The sequence below is a fragment of the Rattus norvegicus genome, chromosome 1, assembly GCF_021556685.1.
Source record: "Rattus norvegicus strain SHRSP/BbbUtx chromosome 1, alternate assembly SHRSP_T2T, whole genome shotgun sequence".
NCBI lineage: Eukaryota > Metazoa > Chordata > Mammalia > Rodentia > Muridae > Rattus > Rattus norvegicus.
This window is the reverse complement of record NC_141534.1, coordinates 128,980,925-129,006,382: the sequence shown is the minus strand read 5'-3', so window position 1 is coordinate 129,006,382 and position 25,458 is coordinate 128,980,925. Positions and strand designations below refer to the sequence as shown.

The following is a 25,458-nucleotide window of genomic DNA, read 5'->3' as shown; positions in this document are numbered from 1 at the left end:
GTGGAAAGATCTCCCATGCTAATGGATTGGCAGGATTAATATAGTAAAAAAATGGCCATTTTATGAAAAGCGATCTACAGATTAATGCATTCCCCATCAAAATACCAATCCAATTCTTCAGATAGTTAGACAGTACAATTTGCAAATTCATCTGGAATCACAAAAAAACCTAGGATAGCTAAAACTATCCTCAATAATAATAGGATTTCCGGGGGGAATCACTATCCCTAAACTCAAGCAGTATTACAGAGCAATAGTGATAAAAACTGTAAGGTATGGGTACAGGGACATGCAGATAGACCAGTGGAATAGAATTGAAGAACAGAAATGAATTCACACACCTATGGTCACTTGATTTTTGACAAAGGAGCCAAAACCATGCAATGGAAAAAAGATAGCATTTTCAGCAAATGGTGCTGGTTCAACTGGAGGTCAGCGTATAGAAGAATGCAGATAGATCCATGCTTATCACCCTGTACAAGCTTAAGTACAAGTGGATCAAGGACCTCAACATCAAACTAGATTCACTCAGACTAATAGAAGAAAAAGTGGAGAAGAGTCTCGAACACATGGGCACTGGAAAAAATTTCCTGAACAAAACCCCCATGGCTTATGGTCTAACATCAAGAATGGACAAATAGGATCTCATAAAACTTCACAGCTTCTGTAAGGCAAAGGACACTGTTGTTAGGACAAAATAGCAACCAACAGATTGGGAAAAGATCTTTACCAATCCTTCAACTGATAGAGTGCTCATTTCCAAAATATACAAAGAACTCACAAAGTTAGATGGCTGGGAGACAAATAACCCTATTAAAAATGGGGTTCAGAGCTAAGCAAAGAATTCACAGCTGAGGAATGCCGAATGGCTGAGAAGCACCTCAAGAAATGCTCAACATCTTTAGTCATAAGGAGGAATGCAAATCAAAACAACCCTGAGATTCCACCTCACCCCAGTCAGAATGGTTAAAATAAAAAACTCCGGTGACAGCATATGCTGGCGAGCATGTACAAAAAGTGGAACACTTCTCCATTGTCGGTGGGACTGAAGACTGGTACAACCATTCTGGAAAACAGTCTGGAGTTTTTTCAGAAAATTGGACATTGACCTACCTGAGGACCCAGCTATACCTCTCTTGGGCATATACCCAAAAGATCCTCTGACATATAACAAAGACACGTGCTTCACTATGTTCATAGCAGCCTTATTCATAATAGCAAGAATCTGGAAAGTACCCAGATGCCCTTCAACAAAGGAATGGATACAGAAAATGTGGTACACCTACACAATGGAATACTACTCCACTATTGAAAACAATGACTTCATGAAATTCATAGGCAAATGGATGGAACTGGAAAATATCATCCTTAGTGAGGTAACCCAATCATAGAAAAACACACATGGTATGCACTCATTGATAAGTGGATATTAGCCCAAATGCTCAAATTATTCTAGATGCGTAGAACACGGGACACTCAAGAAGGATGACCAAAATTCAACTATTTCACTTCTTTAAAAGGGGAACAAGAATACCCTTGAGAGGGAATAGGGAGACAAAGTCTAGAGCATAGACTGAAGGAATGTCCATTCCGAGCCTGCCCGACGTGTGGCTCATATATATATGACCACCAAAATTAGGTAAGATTGATGAAGCTAAAAAGTGAATGCTGAAAGGGACAGGATATAGATCTCTCCTGAGAGACACAATCAAAGCATGTCAAATACAAAGGTTAATGCTAGCAGCAAACCACTGAATTGAGAACGGGACCCCCTTTGGGGGAATACAAGGAAGCATTGAAGGGGCTGATGGGGCTTGCAACCCTATAAGAGCAGCAGTACCAACCAATCAGAGTTTCCAGGGACTAAACCACTACCTGAAGGCTGTTCATGGACTGACCCAGGGCTCATGTGTAGCAGAGAATAGACTTGCTGGGGCACCAATGGAAGGGGAAGCCCTTGATCCTGCCAAGGCTATAGCCTCAGTTCTTGGGGGAAAGTCTCTGGGTAGTGGGCAGTAAGTGGGTTGGATGGTGGGGGGGACAGCTTTATGGGGGAGGGGGAGAGGATACAGAGCTTATGAACAGGATACCTGGAATGGGAATAACATTTGAAGTGGAAATAAAGAAATATATCAAATAAAAAAGAAATAAATGCACCCCAAATGACAAAGCCAGACACTACCTCAGACTAAAAAACTGGAAAAATTTTTCTGAGCAAATGGTCCTAAGAAACAAGCTGGAATTGTCATTCTAATATCCAGTAAAATCGACTTTCAACCAAAAGTCACAAAAGATAAGGTAGGACACTTCATATTCATCAAAGTAAACATCCACCAAGATGAGCCCTCAATTCTGAATATCTATAGTCCAAATGCAAGGGCACTTCCATTCACAAAAGAAACCTTGCTACAACTCAAAGCAAACATTGCACCTCACACAATAACAGTGGGAGACTTCAACATTCACTCTAATCAATATACTCTAATTGTGGAAACAGAAACTAAACACAGACACAGTATAACTAACAGAAGTTACGAACCAAATGGATTTAACATATCTATAGACCAGTTCATTGTAAAACAAAAGACTATACCTTCTTCTCAGCACCTCATGGTACCTTCTCCCAAATTGACAATATCATCAGTCACAAAATAGGCCTTAACAGATACAGAAAGATTAAAATAATACCGTGCATCTGATCAGATCACCAATAACTAAGGCTGGTCTTTAATAACACCAAAAGCGACAGAAAGCTGACATACATGGAAGCTGAACAGCACCAGATTCAATGACAACCTGGTCAAGGAAGAAATAAAGAAAGTAAAGACTTTTTAGAATTTAATGAAAATGAAGGAACAACATGCCCAAACATATGAAACACAAAGAAAGCAGTGCTAAGAGCACTCACGGATCTGAGTGCCTCCCAAAAGAAACTAGAGATAGCATTCACTAACAGCTTGACAGCACACCTGAAAGCTCAAGAAGAAAAAGAAGTAAATACACCCAAGAGGAGTAGAAGGCAGGAAATAATCAAACTCAGAGTTGAAATCCACCAAGTAGAAACAAAAAGAACTATACAAAGAATCAACAAAGCCAGGAGCTGGTTGTTTGAGAAAATCAACAATATAATGAACCATTTGCCAGACCAACCAGCAAGCAAAAAGACAGAATTCAAATTAACAAATGAAAAATGAAAAGGGAGCATAATAAAAGAAACTGAGGAAATTCCACCAGAGAATTCCTAAACCTGATAAACAACCCAGCAAAGTGGCTGGATATGACATTAACTCAAAGAAATCAGTAATGTTCCTCTTCTCAAAGGATGTACAGATTGAGAAAGAATTCAGGGAAAGTACACCCTTCACAAATGTCATGAATAATATAAAATATCTTGGTGTGATTCTAACCAAGCCAGTGAAACGTCTGTATGACAAGAACTTCAAGTGTCTGAAGAAAAAAATCAAAGAAGTAGAGCTAAGGCTGCTCCGCAGACCTTCAGACCCAATACCTGCCCACAGAGAGCTGGTTTGCTAGGAGTGCTCTCATTAACTAAAGCCACAGATCAGACCCCATTTTGTCTCCACTTACTATTCAAAGAAAGAACCCTGGGAGTGTACAGGGTGCAGGAGCAGCAGGGCAGCCTGGGCCAGGACCCTTCCAGTCTCCTTCTACACACATAGCTGAAGCTGTCCCACAGCCCTACAGACCCAAAACATGCCCACATAGAGCTGGTGTCCCAGGAGCACTCCTTAGTCCACAGATGGAACCCCATTTTCGCTCCACTGACTATCCAAGGAGGGACCCACCCAGAACCCGCACACACAGCGAGGCCTGGGACTTGATCCTTCTGGTCTCCATCTGTGTCCAGAGATAAGGCGACTCCCACAGCCCTCTAGAACCTAAACTTGCCCAGAGAGTGCTGTTCTTCCAGAAGCACACTCACTCCTAAGATCACAGGCTGACAGGCTCATAAGCACACAGGAATGACAAGCTCCAGTCAGAAACTGCAAGATCAACTGACATCAGAGATAATCACATGGCTAGAGGAAAGCACAAGAACCTAAGAAACAGAAACCAAAATAATCAGAACCAAGTTCTCTTATCACAGCAAATATTGGATAACAAAGCAAGTGAAAGATCAGTATGACAAGAACTTCAAGTCTCTGCAGAAATTAATCAAAGAAAATCTCAGTAGATGGAAAGATTTCCAATAATCATGGATTGGAAGGATTAAAATAGTAAAAAGGGCCCTCTTTCAGAAAGCAATCTACAGATACAATGCAATCCACATCAAAATTCCAACTCAATTCTTCATAGAGTTAGAAAGAGCAATTTGAAAATTCATTTGGACTAACAAAACACCCAGAATAATGAAAACTATTATCAACAATAAAAGAACTTCTAGGGGAATCACCATCCCTGACCTCAAGCTGTGTTACAGAGCAATCCTGATAAAAACTGCATGGTAGAAGGGCCGGTGAACAATGGAATAGAATTGAAGACCCAAAAATGAACCCACACCCCTGTGGTCACTTGAACACTGACCAAAGATATAATACTATCCTATGGAAAAAAGACAGCATTTTCAATAAATGGGGCTGATTCAACTGGCGGTTAGCATGTAGAAGAATGCAAATTGACCCATTCTTACCTCCTTGTACAAAGCTCAAATCAAAGTAGATCAAAGACCTCCACATAACACCAGATACACTGAAACTAATAAAAGAGACAGTGGGGAAGAGCCTTGAACATGGAGGCACAGGGGAAATTTTCCTGAGCAGAACACCAATGGCTTATGCTCTAAGATCAGGAATTGACAAATGGGACCTCATAAAATCGCAAAGTTCTGTAAGGTAAAGGACACTGTCCATAGGACAAAATGGCAACCAAGAGATTGGAAAAAGTTCTTTCCAAACTGTATATCTGATACAGGGCTAATATCTAATATATTCAAAGAACTCAAGAAGTTAGATTCCAGAGAATCAAATAAACCTATTAAAAATAGGGTACAGAGCTAAGCAAAGAATTCTCAACTGAGGACTACTGAGTGACCACAAAGCATCTAAAGAAATAAGGCAGGAAATAATCAAACTCAGAGCTGAAATCAACCAAGTAGAAACAAAAAGGATCATAGAAAGAATCAACAGAACTAAAAGTTGGTTCTTTGAGAAAATCAACAAGATAGATAAACCCTTAGCCAGACTAATGAAAGGACACAGAGAGTGTGTCCAAATTCACAAAATCAGAAATGAAAAGGGAGACATAACTACAGATTCAGAGGAAATTCAAAAAATCATCAGATCTTACTATAAATGTCTATATTCAACAAAACTTGAAAATCTGCAGGAAATGGACAATTTCCTAGACAGATAACAGGTACCGAAGTTAAATCAGGAACAGATAAACCAGTTAAACAACCGCATAACTCCTAAGGAAATAGAAGCAGTCATTAAAGGTTTCCCAACCAAAAAGAACCCAGGTCCAGACGGGTTTAGTGCAGAATTCTATCAGACCTTCATAGAAGACCTCATACCAATATTATCCAAACTATTCCACAAAATTGAAACAGATGGAGCACTACCGAATTCCTTCTATGAAGCCACAATTACTTTTATACCTAAACCACACAAAGACCAAACAAAGAAAGAGAACTTCAGACCAATTTCCCTCATGAATATCGATGCAAAAATACTCAATAAAATTCTGGCAAACCCAATCCAAGAGCACATCAAAACAATCATCCACCATGATCAAGTAGGCTTCATCCCAGGCACGCAGGGATGGTTTAATATACGGAAAACCAACAATGTGATCCATTATATAAACAAACTGAAAGATCAAAACCACATGATCATTTCATTCGATGCTGAGAAAGCATTTGACAAAATTCAACACCCCTTCATGATAAAAGTCCTGGAAAGAACAGGATTTCAAGGCCCATACCTAAGCATAGTAAAAGCCATATACAGCAAACCAGTCACTAACATTAAACTAAATGGAGAGAAACTTGAAGCAATCCCACTAAAATCAGGGACTAGACAAGGCTGCCCACTCTCTCCCTACTTACTCAATATAGTTCTTGAAGTTCTAGCCAGAGCAATCAATCAACAAAAGGAGGTCAAGGGGATACAGATCGGAAACACATGCGCAGTGAGTATATTCTCTCCAGGAACTGTCCGTTACCCTGAGGAAGAAAGCGCATGCTTGTTTACCGTTGTTTCCTAGCAACGGCTGTTCCATAAGGGCTGGTGGTTTGCCTGGTCAGAGCTCATCACTTCTGGGATTCCCAGAGTTAGGTTCTGACTGTTAGAAGTAATTAAAAGTTTTTATTTCTTAAAATTAGTTCTGAGCCTACACAAAGGTGGCTAAAGACATGTTCTCCACTTTGAGGAAGCTCTGCTGCTTTAAGAGAGAGCCAAAAACCCCCTTGGGGTTTTGTGATGGCCCAAGCAATAGGGAGGGGAGCCTGGCTTGTTGTGACTGTAGTCATGAGGATAAGTATGGGCACTCTTATGATCCGGATAATAAATTTCATGAAGCAGTGTGCATGGGAAAGATCAAAGTGGTGCTGCATCTCCTCTCTAAGAAGAAATTTAGCATAAATGACACGGATAAAGGAAAACGGTGAGAGCAATTGGAAACTGAGGATGACAGGCCATACGGAAATCGGGTGATGGGAAAAACCTACCTTTTCTAGCTTCACTGAGGACAAGATGGGTGGTGAAAGTCCAGCTATGATTTCTGTACTACAGTGTTCTTGGCACCTATAATCACACGGAGATCCAATGTCCAGGTCTTTTGGGAGAAGAATCTCCAGCAGGTTTAGGGTTACTCCATAATTCCTCTAAAGAGCGTTTTATTGAATAATCTTGGAATAGCATAACAAAATATAAAGAAATAGGATTTAATTTCAATGTACATAATAAACACCGTGTTTGATATGAACTATTGAAAATTCAGAATTCAAGTAATGTTCCTCATACTACATCTTCCTCACCCCTAAAATTATAGAGGTATAATTCAGTGTGAATTTTATGTCATTGTGTACTAACATTTATATCCCTTACTGAACAATAACAGTAACAGTCTAAATTTCTTTTTTTTTTCTCTGACGTCCGTAGCAGCTGGGATGGCTAATTTTAATTAGCAACTTGACACAATCTCGAATCACCTGGGCAGCGAGTCTCAGAGCAACAGATTGAGTAGGCCTGTGTATAGCAAGCCTGTCAGGATTGTTCCTGGTTACATTAATTAAAATGGGAAGACCCACCCATTATGGCCACCACCAGTCCCTGGATTTGGGTCCTGGACTGTGGAAATGTAGAGACAGGCTGAGCCCTGGAAACACCGAGCTACTTCTCTGCTCTTGACTATCGGTGTGGTGAGGCAAACTGTTTCAAGTTATCAGCTCAGAGGGGCAGAAAGCAGGATAAGGAGGGGTCAGCAGACACCAGAGACAGATGTGGGGCCCTCTGATGGGTATGGAATCTTTGTTAGGGGACAATAAAGGGTTTTAGGTATTCATAAACATAATGATTACAAAACATGGCAGACGTATTTAATGGCCATGGATTGTGCACTTATGAATGATTAAAATAATAAATGCTGAGCTATATTGTTTTAAACCACAGTTATATGTATTTGTTTATTTGTCTGAGACAGCCCCAAGCTGGCTTGGAACTCATGTTGAGCTCCTACCTCATTCTGAGTGCTGGAATTTCGGAAATGCGCCATTAGTCCTAGTATTTTACTACAACTTTTTATTTGTTGGTTTTGGGGTTTTTGTTTTGGTTGGTTGGTTTTTGTTTGTTTGAGACAGGATCTCTCTGTGTAGCCCTCGTTGACAGGAAGCTCACTCTGTAGAGTAGGCTGCCCTTAGATATATCCACCTGCCTCTGCCTCTGGAGTGCAGTCTTGATACTGTGCTTTTGAGGCAGAGGGCGGGCAGGGAGAGGGAGAGCTAAATGTGCGGCTACAACTGTCAGGAGTTGCCAAAAAAGAAAGTTGCCATTTTTAACAGCATTGAGTGCTTAGTATGGGTAGACTCTGAATGGCTGTCTGTTCATTTGATGTTCTTTAATTTCTTTTAACAGCATTTCCGTTTCCATCAGTATAGCGATCTTGTAATTATCATTGTTGTTGTTGTTTTTTGTTGTTGTTGTTTTTGTTGTTGTTGTTTTTGTTGTTGTTGTTTTTGTTATTATTATTATTATTATTATTATTATTATTATTATTATTATTATTGGTTTTTTGGGACAATATTTCTCTATGAAGTCCTGACCTGGTCTGGGAAATCTATCTATTTTTTTTTTCAGTTACTACTGTACTTTAATGTGTTCAACCAAATCACCATGTTACAAAAATAGCAAGCTGCCATAATAAAAAATAAGGCTCCTCTATCCAGCACCAGATAGCATCATTTTACTTTCAAGCCTAGAAATTGCACACTTGTATATAAACCAATCGAAGATGAGGATTGAGAGTTCATCTTGGTGGATTTTTCCTTTGATGAATATGAAGTGTCCTTCCTTATCTTTTTTGATGACTTTTAATTGAAAATTGATTTTATTTGATATTAGAATGGCTACTCCAGCTTGCTTCTTCTGACCATTTGCTTGGAAAGTTGTTTTCCAGCCTTTCACTCTGAGGTAGTGTCTGTCTTTGTCTCTGAGGTGTGTTTCCTGTAGGCAGCAGAATGCAGGGTCCTCGTTGCGTATCCAGTTTGTTAATCTATGTCTTTTTATTGGGGAGTTGAGGCCATTGATGTTGAGAGATATTAAGGAATAGTGATTATTGCTTCCTGTTATATTCATATTTGGATGTGAGGTTATGTTTGTGTGTTTTCATTCTCTTTGTTTTGTTGCCAAGACGATTAGTTTCTTGCTTCTTCTAGGGTATAGCTTGCCTCCTTATGTTGGGCTTTACCCTTTATTATCCTTTGTAGTGCTGGATTTGTAGAAAGATATTGTGTAAATTTGGTTTTGTCATGGAATATCTTGGTTTCTCCATCTATGTTAATTGAGAGTTTTGCAGGATACAGTAACCTGGGCTGGCATTTGTGTTCTCTTAGGGTCTGTATGACATCTGTCCAGGATCTTCTGGCTTTCATAGTTTCTGGCGAAAAGTCTGGTGTGATTCTGATAGGTCTGCCTTTATATGTTACTTGACCTTTTTCCCTTACTGCTTTTAATATTCTTTCTTTATTTTGTGCGTTTGGTGTTTTGACAATTATGTGACGGGAGGTGTTTCTTTTCTGGTCCAATCTATTTGGAGTTCTGTAGGCTTCTTGTATGCCTATGGGTATCTCTTTTTTTAGGTTAGGGAAGTTTTCTTCTATGATTTTGTTGAAGAAATTTACTGGTCCTTTGAGCTGGGAGTCTTCACTCTCTCCTATACCTATTATCCTTAGGTTTGATCTTCTCATTGAGTCCTGGATTTCCTGTATGTTTTGGACCAGTAGCTTTTTCTGCTTTACATTATCTTTGACAGTTAAGTCAATGATTTCTATGGAATCTTCTGCTCCTGAGATTCTCTCTTCCATCTCTTGTATTCTGTTGGTGAAGTTGTATCTACAGCTCCTTGTCTTTTCTTTTGATTTTCTATGTCCAAGGTTGTTTCCATGTGTTCTTTCTTGATTGCTTCTATTTCCATTTTTAATTCCTTCAACTGTTTGATTGGGTTTTCCTGGAATTCTTTCAGGGATTTTTGCGATTCCTCTCTGTAGGCTTCTACTTGTTCTCTAAGGGAGTTCTTTATGTCTTTCTTGAAGTCCTCCAGCATCATGATCAAATATGATTTTTAAACTAGGTCTTGCTTTTCTGGTGTGTTTGGATATTCCGTGTTTGCTTTGGTGGGAGAATTGGGCTCTGATGATGCCATGTAGTCTTGGTTTCTGTTGCTTGGGTTCCTGCGCTTGCCTCTCGCCATCAGATTATCTCTAGGGTTACTTTGTTCTGCTATTTCTGACCGTGGCTAGACTGTCCTATAAGCCTGTGTGTCAGGAGTGCTGTAGACCTGTTTTCCTCTCTTTCAGTCAGTTATGGGGACAGAGTGCTCTGCTTTCGGGCGTGCAGTTTTTCCTCTCTACAGGTCTTCAGCTGTTTCTGTGGGCCTGTGTCTTGAGTTCACCAGGCAGGTTTCTTGCAGGGGAAAAGTTGGTCCTACCTGTGGTTCCAAGGCTCAAGTTTGCTCGTGGGGTACTGCCTAAGTCCTCTCCGCGGCGGCAGCAACCGGGAAGATCTGCGCCGCTCTTTCCGGGAGCCTCCGTGCACCAGGGTTCCAGATGACCTTTGGTGTTTTCCTCTGGCATCTGGATGTGCACAGAGTGCAGTCTCTTCTGGTTTCCCAGGCGTGTCCGCCTCTCTGAAGGTTTAGCTCTCCCTCCCACGGGATTTGGGTGCAGAGAACTGTTTATCCGGTCTGTTTCCTTCAGGTTCTGGCGGTGTCTCGGGCGCAGGGGTCCTGCTGCTCCTGGGCCCTCCCCTATGGGAACCCAGAGGCCTTATACAGTTGCCTCTTGGGCCAGGGATGTGGGCAGGGGTGGGCAGTGTTGGTGGTCTCCTCCGCTCTGCAGCCTCAGGAGTGCCCACCTGATCAGGCGGTGAGGTCTCTCTCCCACGGGGTTTGGGAGCAGACAGCTGCTGCGGGCCGGGATCCGCGGGTGTGGGACTTCTGGTAAACACAGGAAGTGCCCGGTCCTAGAGGAATTTTGCCTCTGTGTGTCCTGAGTTCACCAGGCAGGTTTCCCGCAGGGGAAAAGTTGGTCCTACCTGCGGTTCCAAGGCTCAAGCCCGCTCGTGGGGTACTGCCCAAGTCCTCTCCGCGGCGGCAGCAACCGGGAAGATCTGCGCCGCTCTCTCCGGGAGCCTCCGTGCACCAGGGTCCCAGATGGCGCTCGGTGTTCTCCTCTGGCGTCTGGATGTGCACAGAGTGCAGTTTCCTCTGGTTTCCCAGGCGTGTCCGCCTCTCTCAACAGTCTAAATTTCAAACCTCTATGCTCCTTGTCTTCTCTCATTTTCTCATTATTGCTCAGTAGAGACCTAAATGTACCATTTTTACATCTCAGTTGATTTCCCGTATTTATCTTAAGCTTTTTTTACTCATTGCTTCATATATTTCATAAGACTTACTCAACACTGCCTTGATCAGCCACATTTTTCCTAAACCATTTTGTTGACAAGTTCCAGGTTACCTACAGGTTACTTTTGACATTTTTACTTATTCTGATGAAGGCAGATAAAGCTTTCTGAGTTTCAAAATTAAACAAAAAAACAAGTCTTGTTAAGTCAGAAATTTACTATCCCTACTGTCATTAGGGTTAGCAAATATCTAATTTCTATATATTGTATGAATTTAACTTGTCAAAATGAGCCATATTTACTTATGTAAACCTCAAGTTTCCTTTTACTTCAAGTTTCTTAAAAATGAAGAAATATTTTCTGTGCATGTACATGCTGCTGCTGATATTTTTCATGGTTTTCATCCATAGTAGTTTTCATAACTAGATATTTTATGAACACCAGGCTAAATATTAAGAATGCTGTGCATATATGTCACATTTAACATCATGGATTGCATGATGGCATTTTACCTTGTGTATTAAGAACTGTTGGCAATTGTCTTTATATTGAGTTATAAATATTTTGATTTTAGATGAGTTAAAATGTGAGAAAAAGAGAATCTCGAGTTTGGTCCTATGTTGTATCTACAATTCAAATTACCTGTAGTCTAAGGCAGCAGGAGCTTAAATTTAAACAGACCATGTCTCAAATTTTTAAGGGCATTATCTTTAGCCTCTGTGTAATAGATAGTCCTTAATATTGTTTGCAAAATAGTTATAATGGAACTAAGTTTGAAGTGAAATGTATTTGTTAATGTTAATAGTAATAATTTTAATATCTAATAGATGACCAGTTGTTCAAGAATTTTTTCCTGAATAGGTGAAAAGGTTATTAATTCATGTGTTCATTTATTTTTTAAAAGACAGGCTGTAGTTTACCAGTACACTGAGAAAAGGGAACCATCCCTATGTAGTGCTGCTAAAAATCTGTTCCTCCACTTGTGGTTCCTCTGTCATTTCTTCAATAGTCACTCACCTAGTAAATCCAGTTATCATTGTTGCAAAAGTTCTTATTCATGCATCCTAATTTGTCAGAAGGGAAGTACCTCTTTTAATTCTCATTTCATGGACAAGGTGATTACAACACAAAAAGCCTGGGGAATGGTTGATTGATAATTGGTCTTAGAGCAGGATGAGAATTCAACAGGAGTTTGATCCAATGGCTATATTTCTGCTGTTCAAATAGGATGTTCTTGGCTCTTTAGATCAATGATAAGAGTACTTATCTAGGCTGCAACAGCTATGGGTTTTATTCAAACTGCCATAAAATTTCTGAATGGTAGAATGGTCTAATATAGTAAATTATAAGAGCAAATAAATATAATTTAGAATAAAATTAAATATTTAAGGTTAATGGTCAGAAGACTTAAATATCCTGTAATATTTGCAAATACATGAGTGACTGTGCATGCTGACATAGTGCCCTACAGTGCAGTTTCATTAAATTGTGTCTCATTCCCACAGAACTGCACTGCACTTCGCATGTTTTTATGGTCATCTGCATCTGGTTCAGTTCTTATTATATAATGACTGCATGATAAATGCCCTTGATGATCAAAAGGCCACACCACTAATGAAGGTAGTTCAAAGTTTTCAATTTCAAGAATGAATTTAATCTAAATGGTTAGAGTAAAAGGAACATTAGTATCACTTCAATATAAATCATGAAGAAAACCGGGGGAAGTTCATGTTGAATTCTTTGAATTGACAATATTTTTCCTAGGCTGTACAAAGCTGGGAGACAAAGATTGCTTCTGTCCTCCTTGATAATGGAGCAAATCCCAATTGTAAAGATTCCAATGGAGAAACAGCACTACATCAGGCAGTATATGTTGACAGTCCAGATATTGCTGCCAGTCTCCTTGAATATGGTGCAGACATTGAAGAAACTACAAAGGTACTGATTTTGCAAATTGAATCCCAATATTGGAAAGATAAGTGTTTTAAAAATGTCATTTGTAGGGCCAATTTTCCAAGTTTAGAAGTTCAAGTCTTCTCTTTTTATTGGTTATTTTATTGATTTACATTTCAAATGTTGTTCCCTCTCACAGTATCCCCTGCACAAATACCCCAACCAATCCCTCTCCACTTTGCCTCTAAGAGAGTTCTTCTCTACCCACCCATCCTCTCCCGCTTCACTCCTCTACCATCCCCCTCCACAGGACTTTTACAGGACCAAAGGCCTCCCTTCCATTGATGCCAGATAAGGCAATTCCTGCTACATATGTAGCTGGAGACATGGAGCATCCATGTATATTCTTTGGTTGTGGTGTAGTTCCTGGGGAGATTAGTTAGTTGATATTGTTGTTCTTTATACGGAGTTGCAATTCCCTTAAGCCCCTTTCTCCAACTCTTTCATTAGGGTCCCTGGGCTCAGTCCAAGGGTTGGCTGTGAATATTTGCATCTGTATTAGTCAGGTGCTAGCTCAGCCTCTCAGGGGACCTCTAACATAGGCTCCTGTCAGAAAGCACTTCTTGGCATCAGCAATAGTGTCAGGGTTTGGTGTTTGCAGATGGGATGGATCCCTAGATGAAACAGTCTTTGTATGGACTTTCCTTCAGTCTCTGTTCCAGTATTTTGTCCCTGTGCTTACTTTAGACAAGAACAATTCTGGGTTAAAAGTTTTGAGATGGGTGGATGGCCCCATCCCCCAACTGGGGGTCATGTCTATCTACTGGAGGTGATCTCTACAAGTTCCATCTTCTCTTTATTGGGTATTTTGGCTAATGTCATCCCGTTTGTTGTGTCCTGGGGACTTCTTGCTTTCCTGGTGTCTGGTTCTTTCTAGTGGCTCCCCCCAGATCCTCAACCCCGACTGCTACATATTTCTTTTCATTTTCTTGGCCCTCTGGACTTCTCGCCTGTCTCTTTCCATACTTTATCCCGTCCCCCTCCCCTCCTCCTCTTTCCCAGGACCCCCCACTTCCTCTACTTCCTGTAATTATTTTATTCCTCCTTGTAAGTAGGATAGAAGAACCCACTTTGATCTTCCTTCTTGATAAACTTCATATGGTCTGTTCATTGTATCATCAGTTTTCTGAGCTTTTGAGCTAATATCCACTTATCAGTGAGTACATACCATGTGTACCATGTGTGTCTTTTTGTGTCTGGGTTATCTCACTCAGGATGGTATTTTCTAGACCCATCGATTTGTCTACAAATTTCATGAAGTTCTTGTTTGTAATAGCTCTTGACTGAAATTTGAAATAACTTGATTGATATTTATTTAAATATTGATACTGCTTTTTTAGTTTTTAGTTTTTTAGTTTTTAACCCACTGAGCTCTACTTGTGCAGTCCATAATTCTTGGGTATATGGCCATAAGTGGAGTTTAGTCAGCTGATAAAGGACACACCATTTATTTATTTTTTGTTCGTTCATTCATTCATTCATTCATTCATTCACTTTATATCACTATTAAATCCACCCTCTCCTCCCAGTTCCCTTATTCACATAACTACACCCCTTTCTCCTCTATAAAGGGGAAGGCCACTCGATAACAGCACACCATGGCAAATCAAGTCACTTCATGGTTAGGTATATCCTCTCCACTGAGACCAAACGAGAAGGTGCAGTTATGGGAACAGGATCCATGGGCAGGCCACAGTCAGGGACAGACTCTGCTCCAGTTGTTGGGGAATCTGCATTAAAAACCAAGCTGAACATCTGCTACATAGATACAGCGAACCTAGGTCCAACCTCTGTGTGCAATTTTGTTGGTGGCTCTTTTTCTGTCCTAATCATCTCTGGGTCCCTCAGTTCTTCCCCCAACTTTACAACAAGATGTCCAGAACTCCATGAATTGTTTGGCTGTGGTTTTCTGCCTCTGTTTCAATCTGCTGTTGGGTGGAGCCTCTCAGAGGACAGTTATGCTAGACTACTGTCTGCAAGCATAACAGAGTATCATTAAGAGTTGTAGAGATTGGTTCTTGCCTCCCATGGGATGGGGCTCAAATTGGCCAGTCATTGGTTGGCCACTCCCTCAGTCTCTGTTCCATTTTTGTCCCTGTGCTGTTGCAGTAAATATTAAATAAAACTTGCAAAACCTTTTATCCCACACTAGCACCATCACCCGTGGCACCTCATGGCACTGTGGAGTATCCTTATCTCAGTGGCTCCACCCTGTCCCCAAGTAATATCTGACCAGGGCAGTCTGCAAGCCATTCCAACATGGCACCTGGCCATGTTGCTTTCACTCACAGTTCTCTTGTGAGTTGTTACCACACCAGGCATATACATCCCAGTTCCTGTCCGGCATGATGCATCCCACCACTGCCACCACACCTTCTCTTGAACTCAATTAAGTTGTCACATGAAAGAACATACCTCTGATTCAATTGATAAGCTATAACTTGCCCATCAGACAGCCTAAAATCTTGTACACACCAATCACTTAAAAATATAACAACTGTATTTATGCACGGAGAAGAATCTTAACATCTGCTGCCATGCTCTCCCAGCTCCTTCTCCTTGTTCTGGCTCCTTCTCTTTCTAAAACTTTGTTCCCACCCATCCTTCCTTCTCATCCAATGACAGGCCTTGTTCTATCCTGTACATTCCCGCATAAAGATATCAATCAACATACACATCACCCTTTCTGTCTAATTAAAAAAAAACAACCTTTTTTCTCAAATGTAAGCTATTATCATTTGTAATTTATAAAGTATAAAATATATGTAACGCCAAGTCCAAAACTTTATCAGTTAAACAGAACATTTAGTTATATATTCTAGCTTAAGAAAGGCTTAAAATCCATGTAATGTCTTGCTAGCTTGTATACTATGTGGTAAAGATCCAATTAAATATGTATTCTCAAAGTTAAATAGCCTGGTTAGGCTATAAGACTATAACTAGTTTCAACCCTGTCAGAAATCTGAGAATGATCTATATTATCTGAAAATAGAGGAAGCCTAACACAGCTTCCCAATGTGAGACAGGTTGAAGAGACAATTTTCTAATTGCCTAATTCCCTGTTAGCAGCATATGAGAGCAAGTCTTCAGCCTTCTGGCCTAGGATCATCTGACAGACATAAAATGCAGAATTATGAAGGACTGATCATTCTGGCTCAGGAGAAATTATCAGTCAATTATTCTGCAAAGTGTCCTTTTCTGGATAGTATTTTGTCTGTAGATGGAACAGGAAATTTCTGCCCAGTGGCTATGTAGGCATAAAATCTCACCTCACCTGGGAGTATAGATGTTCAATATCTTCCTTGAATCCACCAAAGCTGAACTGTTAGGAGTAGACATGACTGAACAAATGATAAATTACAATAAGTGTCACATTTTGTGGATTTCTGATGTTTTTGAAAACCAGGTAACTATGTAGGTAGTCTGGACTGTTCTGTTGTCTGTTAATTATCTTAATAAAATTCCTTGAAAGCACTCTAACAATAAACTTAGAGTCATGAATTTGATATCTGGCCATTAACTCACATGTTTAATGATCTCAGACTACATTTTTAATAGCAATAAAGAACAGGGTATGAGCCTTTTATAGTTAAATGTGTTGTATAGGAACAGTGCCTATATATGAGGGTAGCAATATTAATTTTAAATTGATAAGAAATTCAGTTCCCAAATCCCATTGGGGAGAGAGCTAAACTCTCAGAAGTGCAGACAATCCTGAGAGTTCAGGGAAGAACATCACTTCTGCTCACATTCCTGGCCCAAGAAGAACCTGCCTAGAGTCCACTAGACACAGGAACCTAGGAGCAGTCAGTGAGAGGGTCCTTCCCATCTCTGCCTACACTAAGGGCTGAAAGCCAGTCTCCAGGAAACTGACACAAAGGCTTACAGGAGGGTCAAGCCACTATCAGAGACACAAGACCAGGTAACACCACAGACAACCAGATAGTGAGGGGCAAGCTCAGGAAACTAAGCAACAGAAACAAAGACTGCATGATATCATCAGAGCTCAGTTCTCCCAACAAAGCAAATAATGGATATCCCAACACACCGGAAAAGCAAGATTTAGATTTAAAATAATATCTCATAAAGATAGAAGAGTAAATTAAGAAGGACATAAATAACTCCCTTAAAGAAATACAGGAGAACACAGGCAAACAAGTAGAAGCCTTTAAAGAGGAAATACAAAATCCCTGAAAAAATTACAGGAAAACACAAACAAATACATGAAGGAGTGAAACAAAACCACCAAAGATATAAAAATGGAAATAGAAACAATAAAGAAATCGCAAAGGGAGACAACACTGGAGATAGAAAACCCAGGAAAGAGATCAGGAGTCATAGATGCAAGCATCAACAAGAGAATACAAGAAATAGAAGAAAGAATCTCAGGGGCAGAAGATATCATAGAAAACATTGACACAACCATCAAAGAAAATGTAAAATGCAAAAATCTCCTAACTCCCAAATCCAGGAAATCCAGGACACAATGAGAAGGTCACACCTAAGGATAACAGGTATAGAAGAGAGCAGAGACTCCAACTTAAATGGCCGGTACATATCTTCAAAAAAAAAAAAAAAAAAGAAAACTTCCCTAACCTAAACAAAGAGATGCCCATAAACATACCAGAAGCCTACATAACTTCAAATAGATTGGACCAGAAAAGAAATTCTTCCTGTCAAATAATAGTCAAAACACCAAATGCCCAAAACAAAGAAAGTATATTATAAACAGTAAGGGATAAAGGTCAAGCAATATATAAAGGGAGATGTATCAGAATTACACCAGACTTCTCACCAGAGAATATGAAAGCCAGAAGATCCTGGGTAGATGTCATACAGACCCTAAGAGAGCACAAGTACCAACCCAGGCTACTATGTCCAGAAAAACTCTCAATTAACATAGATGGAGAAACCAAGATATTCCATGAACAAATCAAATTTACATGACATCTTTCCACAAATCCAGCCCTACAAAGGATAATAGATGGAAAACTCTAACACAAGGAGGGAAACTATACACTAAAAATTGCAAGAAAATAATCTTGCAATGAACTCAAAAGAACAGAGTCACACAAACATAATTCTACCTCTAACAAGAAATATAAGAAAAAACAACAATCACCATACCTTAATAGCTCTTAACATCAATGGATTCAATTTCCCAATAAAAAGACATAGACTAACAGACTGGATATGCAAAGAGGATCCAGCATTTTGCTGCATACAAGCAACACACCTCAGTGAAAAAGACAGACACTACATCAGAGTAAAAGGCTGGATAAAAATTTCCCAAAAAAATGGTCCCAAAAAGCAAGGTGGAGTAGCCATTCTAATTTCCAATAAAATTGACTTTCAAACAAAAGTTATCAAAAAAGATAAGGAAGGACACTTATATAATTAAAGAAAAAATCCACCAACAGGAACTCTCAGTTCTGACTATCTGTGCTCCACATGCAAGGGCAACTACGTTCATAAAAGAAACCTCACTAAAGCTCAAAGCACATGTTTTATCTCACAAATAATAATGGGGGACTTCAACATCCCACTCCCATCAATGGATAGATCATGGAAACTGAAACAAAACAGAGACATAGAGAAACTAAAAGAATGATTTAACAAACATTTATAGAACATTTCATCCTAAAACAAAAGAATATATCTTCTCGGCACCTCATGGTTCCATCTCCAAAATATTGATCACAAAACAGGACTCAACAGATACAAGATTGAAATAATCCTATGTATCCTATTAGATCACCATGGACTAAGGCTGGTCTTCAATAACAACACAGAAACTACAGAAAGCCCACATAAACACAGAAGCTTAGCAGCACTCTACTCAAGGATAACTAGGTAAAGGAAGAAATAAAGAAATTAAAAACTTTTTAGAATTTAATGAAAATGAAGGCACAACATATCCAAACTAATGGGGCGTAAATAAAGCAGTGCTAAGAGGAATACTCATAGCTCTGAGTGTCTCCAAAAAGAAAGTTGAGAGAGCATAGATTAGCAGCTTGACAGCACACCTAAAAGCTCTAGAACAAAAAGAAACAAATATACCCAAGAGGAGTAGATGGCAGGAAATAATCAAACTCAGAGCTGAAATCAATCAAATAGAAACAAAAAAGAACTATACAATGAATCAACAAAACCAGGAGCTGGTTCTTTCAGAAAATTTCCAAGATAGACAAACCATTAGCCAGACTAACCAGTGGGCACACAGAGAGTATTCAAATTAACAAAATCAGAAATGAAAAGCTTGACATAACAACAGAAACTGAGGAAATTAAAAAAATCATCAGATCCTACAAAAGCCTGTACTAGTCAAAACTGGAAAATGTGGATGAAATGGACAATTTTCTAAACAGACACTAGGTAGTCAAGTTAAATCAGGATCAGGTAAACAATCTAAACCATCCCATAACTTCTAAAGAAATAGAAGCAGTTATTAAAAGACTCCCAACAAAAAAACCCAAAAATACCAAAACAAACAAACAAACAAACAAAACCCCAAAACCAGGACCAGATAGATTTAGTGGAGTATTCTATCAAACCTTCATAGAAGACCTAATTCTAAAACTGTTCAAATTATTTCACAAAATAGGAACAGAAGGAACACTGCCCAATTCCTTCTATGAAGCCACAATTAAGCTTATACCTAAGCCACACAAAAACCCAACAAAGAAAGAGAACTTCAGAGCAATTTCCCTTATGAATATTGATGCAAAAATACTCAGTAAATTTCTTCAAACCAAATCCAAGAACACTTCAAAACGATCATCCATCATAATCAAGTAGGCTTCATCCCAGGGATGTAGGGATTGTTTAATATATGGAAATCCATTAATTGAATCCAGTATATAAACAAGATTATGATCATCTCATTAGATGCGGAGAAAGCATTTGACAAAATTCAGCACCCCTTCATGTTAAAAGACTTGAAAAGATCAGGAATTCAAGGCCCAGTAGCCAACATCGAACTAAATGGGCCAAAACTTGAAGCAATCCCACTAAAATAAGGGACCAGATAAGGCTGCCCACTCTCTCCCTACTTATTTAATATAGTACTTGAAGTCCTAGCCAGAGCCATCAGACAAGAAAAGGAGGCCAAAGGGATGCAAATTGGAAAGGAAGAACTCAAAATATCACTGTTTGCAGATGGTATGATAGTATACTTACTGGACCCCAAAAGTTCCACCAGAGGAATACTGAGTCTGATAAACAGCTTCAGAAAAGTGGTTGAATATAACATTATCTCAATCAAATCCATAACCTTTCTCTCCTGAAGGGATAAACAGGCTGATATAGAAATTAGGAAAATGACAGCCTTCACAATAGTCACAAATAACATAAAATACTTTGGTGTGACTCTAACCAAGGAAGTGAAAGATTTGTCTAACAAGAACTTCATGTCTCTGAAGAAATTGAAGCAAGTCTCAGAAAATGGAAATATCTCCATTGCTCATGGATTAGCAGGATTAATACAGTAAACTTGGCCATTGTTCCAAAAGTAATCTACAGATTCAATGCAATCCCCATCAAAATTCCAACTCAATTCTTCGTAGAGTTAGAAAGAGCAATTTCAAAATTCATTTGAAATAAAAGAACTTCTGAGGGAATTATCATTCCTGATCTCAAGCAATTACAGAGTAGTGGTAATAAAAACTGTGTGGTATTGGTACAGAGACAGGCAGGTAGTTCAATGGAATAGAATTGAAGACCCAAAAAATAAATCCACACACCTATGGTCACTTGATGCTAGACAAAAGAGCTAAAACCATCCAGTAGAAAAAAGATAGCATTTTCAACAACTTGTGCTGGTTCAATTGGACATCAGCATGTAGAAGAATGCAAATTGATTCATTTGTTTCACCATGTACAAAGTTCAAATCCCTGTGGATCAAGCACCTCCACATAAAACCAGATACACTCAACCTAATAGAACAAAAAGTGGGGAAGAGCCTAGAAAATATGGGTACTGGAGAAAATTTCCTGAAAAGAACACCAATGGCTTATGATCTAAGATCAAGAATAGACAAATGGGACCTCATAAACTTTCAAAGCTTCTATATAGCAAAGAATATTGTCATTAGGACCAAAGAGCAACTAACAGATTTGGAAAAGATCTTCACCAGTTCTACATACAATAAAGGGCTGATATCCAATATATGCAAAGTACTCAAGAAGTTAGTCTCCAACGAATCAAATTAACCTATTAAAATTGGGGAATAGAGCTAAACAATTTTCTACTGAAGAATACGGAATGGCCAAGAAGCACCTAAAGAAATGTTCAATATCCTTAGTCATCACAGAAATGCAAATCAAAACAACCCTGAGATTCCACCTCACACCAATCAGAGTGGCTAAGGTGAAAAACTCAGATGACAACAGATGCTGGCAAGGATGTGGAGAAAGAGGAACATTCCTCCATTATTGTTGGAATTGCAAGCTGGTACAACCACTCTGGAAACCAGTGTGTAGTTTCCTCAGAAAATTGGACAGAGTACTACCTCAGGACTTGACTATACCTCTCCTGGGCATATACCCAAAAGATGCTCCAACATATAAAAAGGATATATGCTTTACTATGTTCATAGCAGCCATATTCATAATAGACTGAAGCTGGAAAGAACCCAGGTGTTCCCCCCCATCTACCCCCCGCCTTATAACCCCCCCTGACATTCCCCTGCACTGTCGGTCCAACCTTGGCAGAACCAAGGACTTCCCCTTTCACTGGTGCCCCAACAAGTCTATTCTCTGCTACATATGCAGTTAGAGCCCAGGGTCAGTCCATGTATAGCCTCTGGGTAGTGGTTTAGTTCCTGGAACTCTGGTTCGTTGGCATTGTTGTTGTTCTGTGGTTGCAAACCCCTTCAACTTGTTCAATCCTTTCTCTAATTCCCCCAAACGGGATCCTGTTTTCAGTTCAGTGGTTTGCTAGTAATGTTCACCTCTGTATTTGACATGCTCTGGTTGTTTCTCTTAGGAGAGATCTGTATCCTGTTCCTGCTAGCAGTGCAGAGAAGAATCTTAACACCTTCTACCATGTTCTCCCAGCTCCTTCTCTTTGCTCCTACTCCTTCTCCTCTTCCTAAACCTTTGTTCCTATCCATCCTTCCTTCCCCAGGCCTCTTTCTATCCTTTAACCTGCCTTCCTGCATAAAGATATCAACCTACACTGTGCTTCTTATTGGCAGGACAAATTTTGGCTCCAGGGTTTTGTGGGTGGGTTGATCTCTGGTCTGTATCTTTCCACTGGGAGCTCTGCTTGCTACAGGAGGTGTTAGGGTTCATACATTTAAACAAACAAAAACAAAAACAGAAACAAATTGGAGGGTGGAACTGCCAGAAGCCTAGGCAGGCTCACAGATAGAGTGAGTGTAAGAGTTGCCTTCACAACTGCTGCTGCCACTGCCTCCTCTGCCACTGAGCAGAGATAGTGAGGTGGGGCACCTGGCCTGCCATGGAGCCTGACTGGGTGATTGAAGACAAGACCATCAAGCTTATGTTACTAAAGTGCATGTTTGGGATTTTGTTAAAGGAAGCTGGATACAGTAAACAGAAAGAATCTTAGAAGATGCTTGACTGCTATTGACTGAGTATTTTCTCAGACTAGTCTAAAAGGAATTCCCCACTTATTAAGTGGTGGATCTGCAGTGCAAAATACTTTCCAGATAAGTAGTGGAATGTCATCTGTGATTGTCTCTAGAAAGGTCATTGGAGGGGAACTACCAGAAAAAAAAATGACTTGTTCATTAAGTACTTAAATCAGTGGTCTGAATCAGATCAGGTAGAATTTCTGAAGCATCTTATCTCACAATCTATTATCAGCATAGCCATATTAACTCTTAACTGAAGCCCATGTTGTAGCAGGACTTTAATCACTGCTTTGCCAGAGCAAGATTTAGATCACATAACAGAAAACATTATTTCCTACCTGGATGCCAGGTCTCTGTGTGCAGCAGAGCTGCTGTGTAAAGAATAGTAGTGAGTAAGCTCCAAAGGGAATCTTTGGAAGAAGCTGATTGAGAGCATGGTGCGCACAGACACTTTCTGGAAGGACTCTCAGAAGGAAGAGGCTGGGATCAGTACCTCTTTAAAAAATGAACTATAGATGGACCTTCCAGCTCATTTTATAGATCATTATGCCCAAAGGTTATCCAAGGCACAGAAACCATAGAACCCAACTGGCAATGTGGATGACACAACTCGCAGAGGATCCAGTGCCATTCTGAAAATACTAAGGGTGTCTACTCTTTGCAATATGATGATGACAAAATTATCAGTGGCCTCTGAGACAACTCTGTAAAGATCTGAGATAAAAGCAGCTTGGGATGTTTAAAAGTGCTAATGGGACACACAGGATTTGTCCTCTGCCTCCAATATAATGAGCGAGTCATTGTAACTGGTTCTTCAGACTCCACGGTGAGAGCCTGGGATGTGAACACTGGTGAAGTTCTCAACACACTCATCCACCACAAATAAGCTGTACTGCACTTATGCTTAGGCAATGGACTGATAGTCACTTGTTCCAAGGATGGTTCCATCACTGTGTGGGATGTGGTTTCTGCCACTAATACCACTTTACACCGTGTCCTGGTTGGCCACCATGCTGCTGTCAATATAGTAGACTTTGATGATAAGTACATCATGTCTACCTCTGGAGACAGGACCATTAAAGTGTGGAGCATGAGCACCTGTGAGTTTGTCCACACTCTGAATGGGCATAAACAAGGCATCATCTGCCTGCAGTACTGGGACTGGCTTGTTGTTAGTGGATCATCAGATAATACCATCCGGTTATGGGATTTTGAATTGGCACCTGCCTAAGAGTCCTAGAGGGGCATGAAGAACTGTTCCGGTGCATCCATTTTGATAACAAGAGGATTGTCAGTGGCACTTATGATGGGAAGATTAAAGCCTGGGACTTGCAGGCTGCTGTTGACCCTCAGGCCCCAGCAAGCACATTGTGTCTGCGCACCTTGGTGGAACATTCTGGACATATGTTTTGGCTGCAGCTTGATGAATTTCAGATCAGCATCAGCTCCCATTATAACACTATTTTTATTTGTGATTTTTTAAATGTGCCTCCCAGTGCCCGAAATGAGTCATTTTCCCTCCTGAATCTACACCTATATCTCCAGATAGCAGCCTGCCCTTTCTGTGTTTCCTGGTCTTGAACTCCTGGCTCCATGGCTATCACATGCCTAAGGGAGTTTGTTCACAGCTGAGTTTTGGTGCTGAACTTGGTTCCAGATGCTGTGTAGACACCAAACAACTCTACCCCTCAAGCCCCAACATTTCTCACTGCACCCCAGCTTTACTTGGAGAAGGACTCCTTAGCTCACCACTGCAAGTCAAGCAGCCGCTCATGCCCGTCTCTTCAGTGAAGACCCCAGCACTTCTGATACACATGTTCCCAAGAAGGACACACAGCAAAGGCCTTCAGGAGAAGCCCTGCTTCTAATTTATGCTTTTGCTTTGTGCCTTGGTTTGGTACTAAAAGCAGCCTTGTGTTCTTGGTGAAGTACTGGCTGTCAAAGACTACGCAGAGTCTTCAGGGCTTTTCTCTCCAGCATCAACTTCTCCTTAGTCAGTCAGTCACAGTCACTGTTGCTCTGAAAACATGCATAGGAATGTGTCAGACAATGGAGAGATCTGGATTATTTTAGTATTTTTGGATTACACTCCCTTTCTGTTTGTTTCATTTAATTTAATGAAAAATCAGGTTATATTACCTCTGCACAGGTAGTATAACTATTTTCTTTTTTTTTTATTAACTTGAGTATTTCTTATATACATTTCGAGTGTTATTCCCTTTCCCGGTTTCTGGGCAAACATCCCCATCCCCCCTCCCCTTCCTTATGGGTGTTCCCTTCCCAACCCTCCCCCCATTGCCGCCCTCCCCCCATAGACTAGTTCACTGGGGGTTCAGTCTTAGCAGGACCCAGGGCTTCCCCTTCCACTGGTACTCTTACTAGGATATTCATTGCTACCTATGGGGTCAGAGTCCAGGGTCAGTCCATGTATAGTCTTTAGGTAGTGGCTTAGTCCCTGGAAGCTCTGGTTGCTTGGCATTGTTGTACTTTTGGGGTCTCGAGCCCCTTCAAGCTCTTCCAGTTCTTTCTCTGATTCCTTCAATAGGGGACCTATTCTCAGTTCAGTGGTTTGCTGCTGGCATTCGCCTCTATATTTGCTGTATTCTGGCTGTGTCTCTCAGGAGCGATCTACATCCGGCTCCTGTCGGTCTGCACTTCTTTGCTTCATCCATCTTGTCTAATTGGGTGGCTGTATATGTATGGGCCACATGTGGGGCAGGCTCTGAATGGGTGTTCCTTCAGTCTCTGTTTTAATCTTTGCCTCTCTCTTCCCTGCCAAGGGTATTCTTTTTCCTCATTTAAAGAAGGAGTGAAGCATTCACATTTTG

At 40.3% G+C, this 25,458-nt stretch overlaps 1 protein-coding gene and 1 pseudogene across 6 annotated transcripts in view; both read left to right on the top strand.

Annotated features, from left to right (window-relative positions):
* The window catches only part of Potefam2 (POTE ankyrin domain family member 2), a 204,488-nt gene that overhangs the window by 20,980 nt on the left and 158,050 nt on the right, over positions 1–25,458 (top strand). For 2 of the 6 annotated variants that reach the window (XM_087601106.1, XM_087601105.1), the window contains exons 1-3: positions 6,222–6,624; positions 12,584–12,698; positions 12,843–13,016. The exons of 1 other annotated variant lie outside the window; for it this stretch is intronic. In XM_087601106.1, coding sequence (XP_087457232.1) covers positions 6,374–6,624; positions 12,584–12,698; positions 12,843–13,016 — 540 coding nt within the window. In that variant the 5' untranslated portion in view covers positions 6,222–6,373. Of the gene's footprint in view, positions 1–6,221; positions 6,625–12,583; positions 12,699–12,842; positions 13,017–25,458 lie in introns of those variants that run through there. 3 more of the 6 variants (XM_087601107.1, XM_087601111.1, XM_087601109.1) reach the window with 3 other exon arrangements.
* Fbxw11-ps1 (F-box and WD repeat domain containing 11, pseudogene 1) lies at positions 22,046–24,179 on the top strand (annotated as a pseudogene).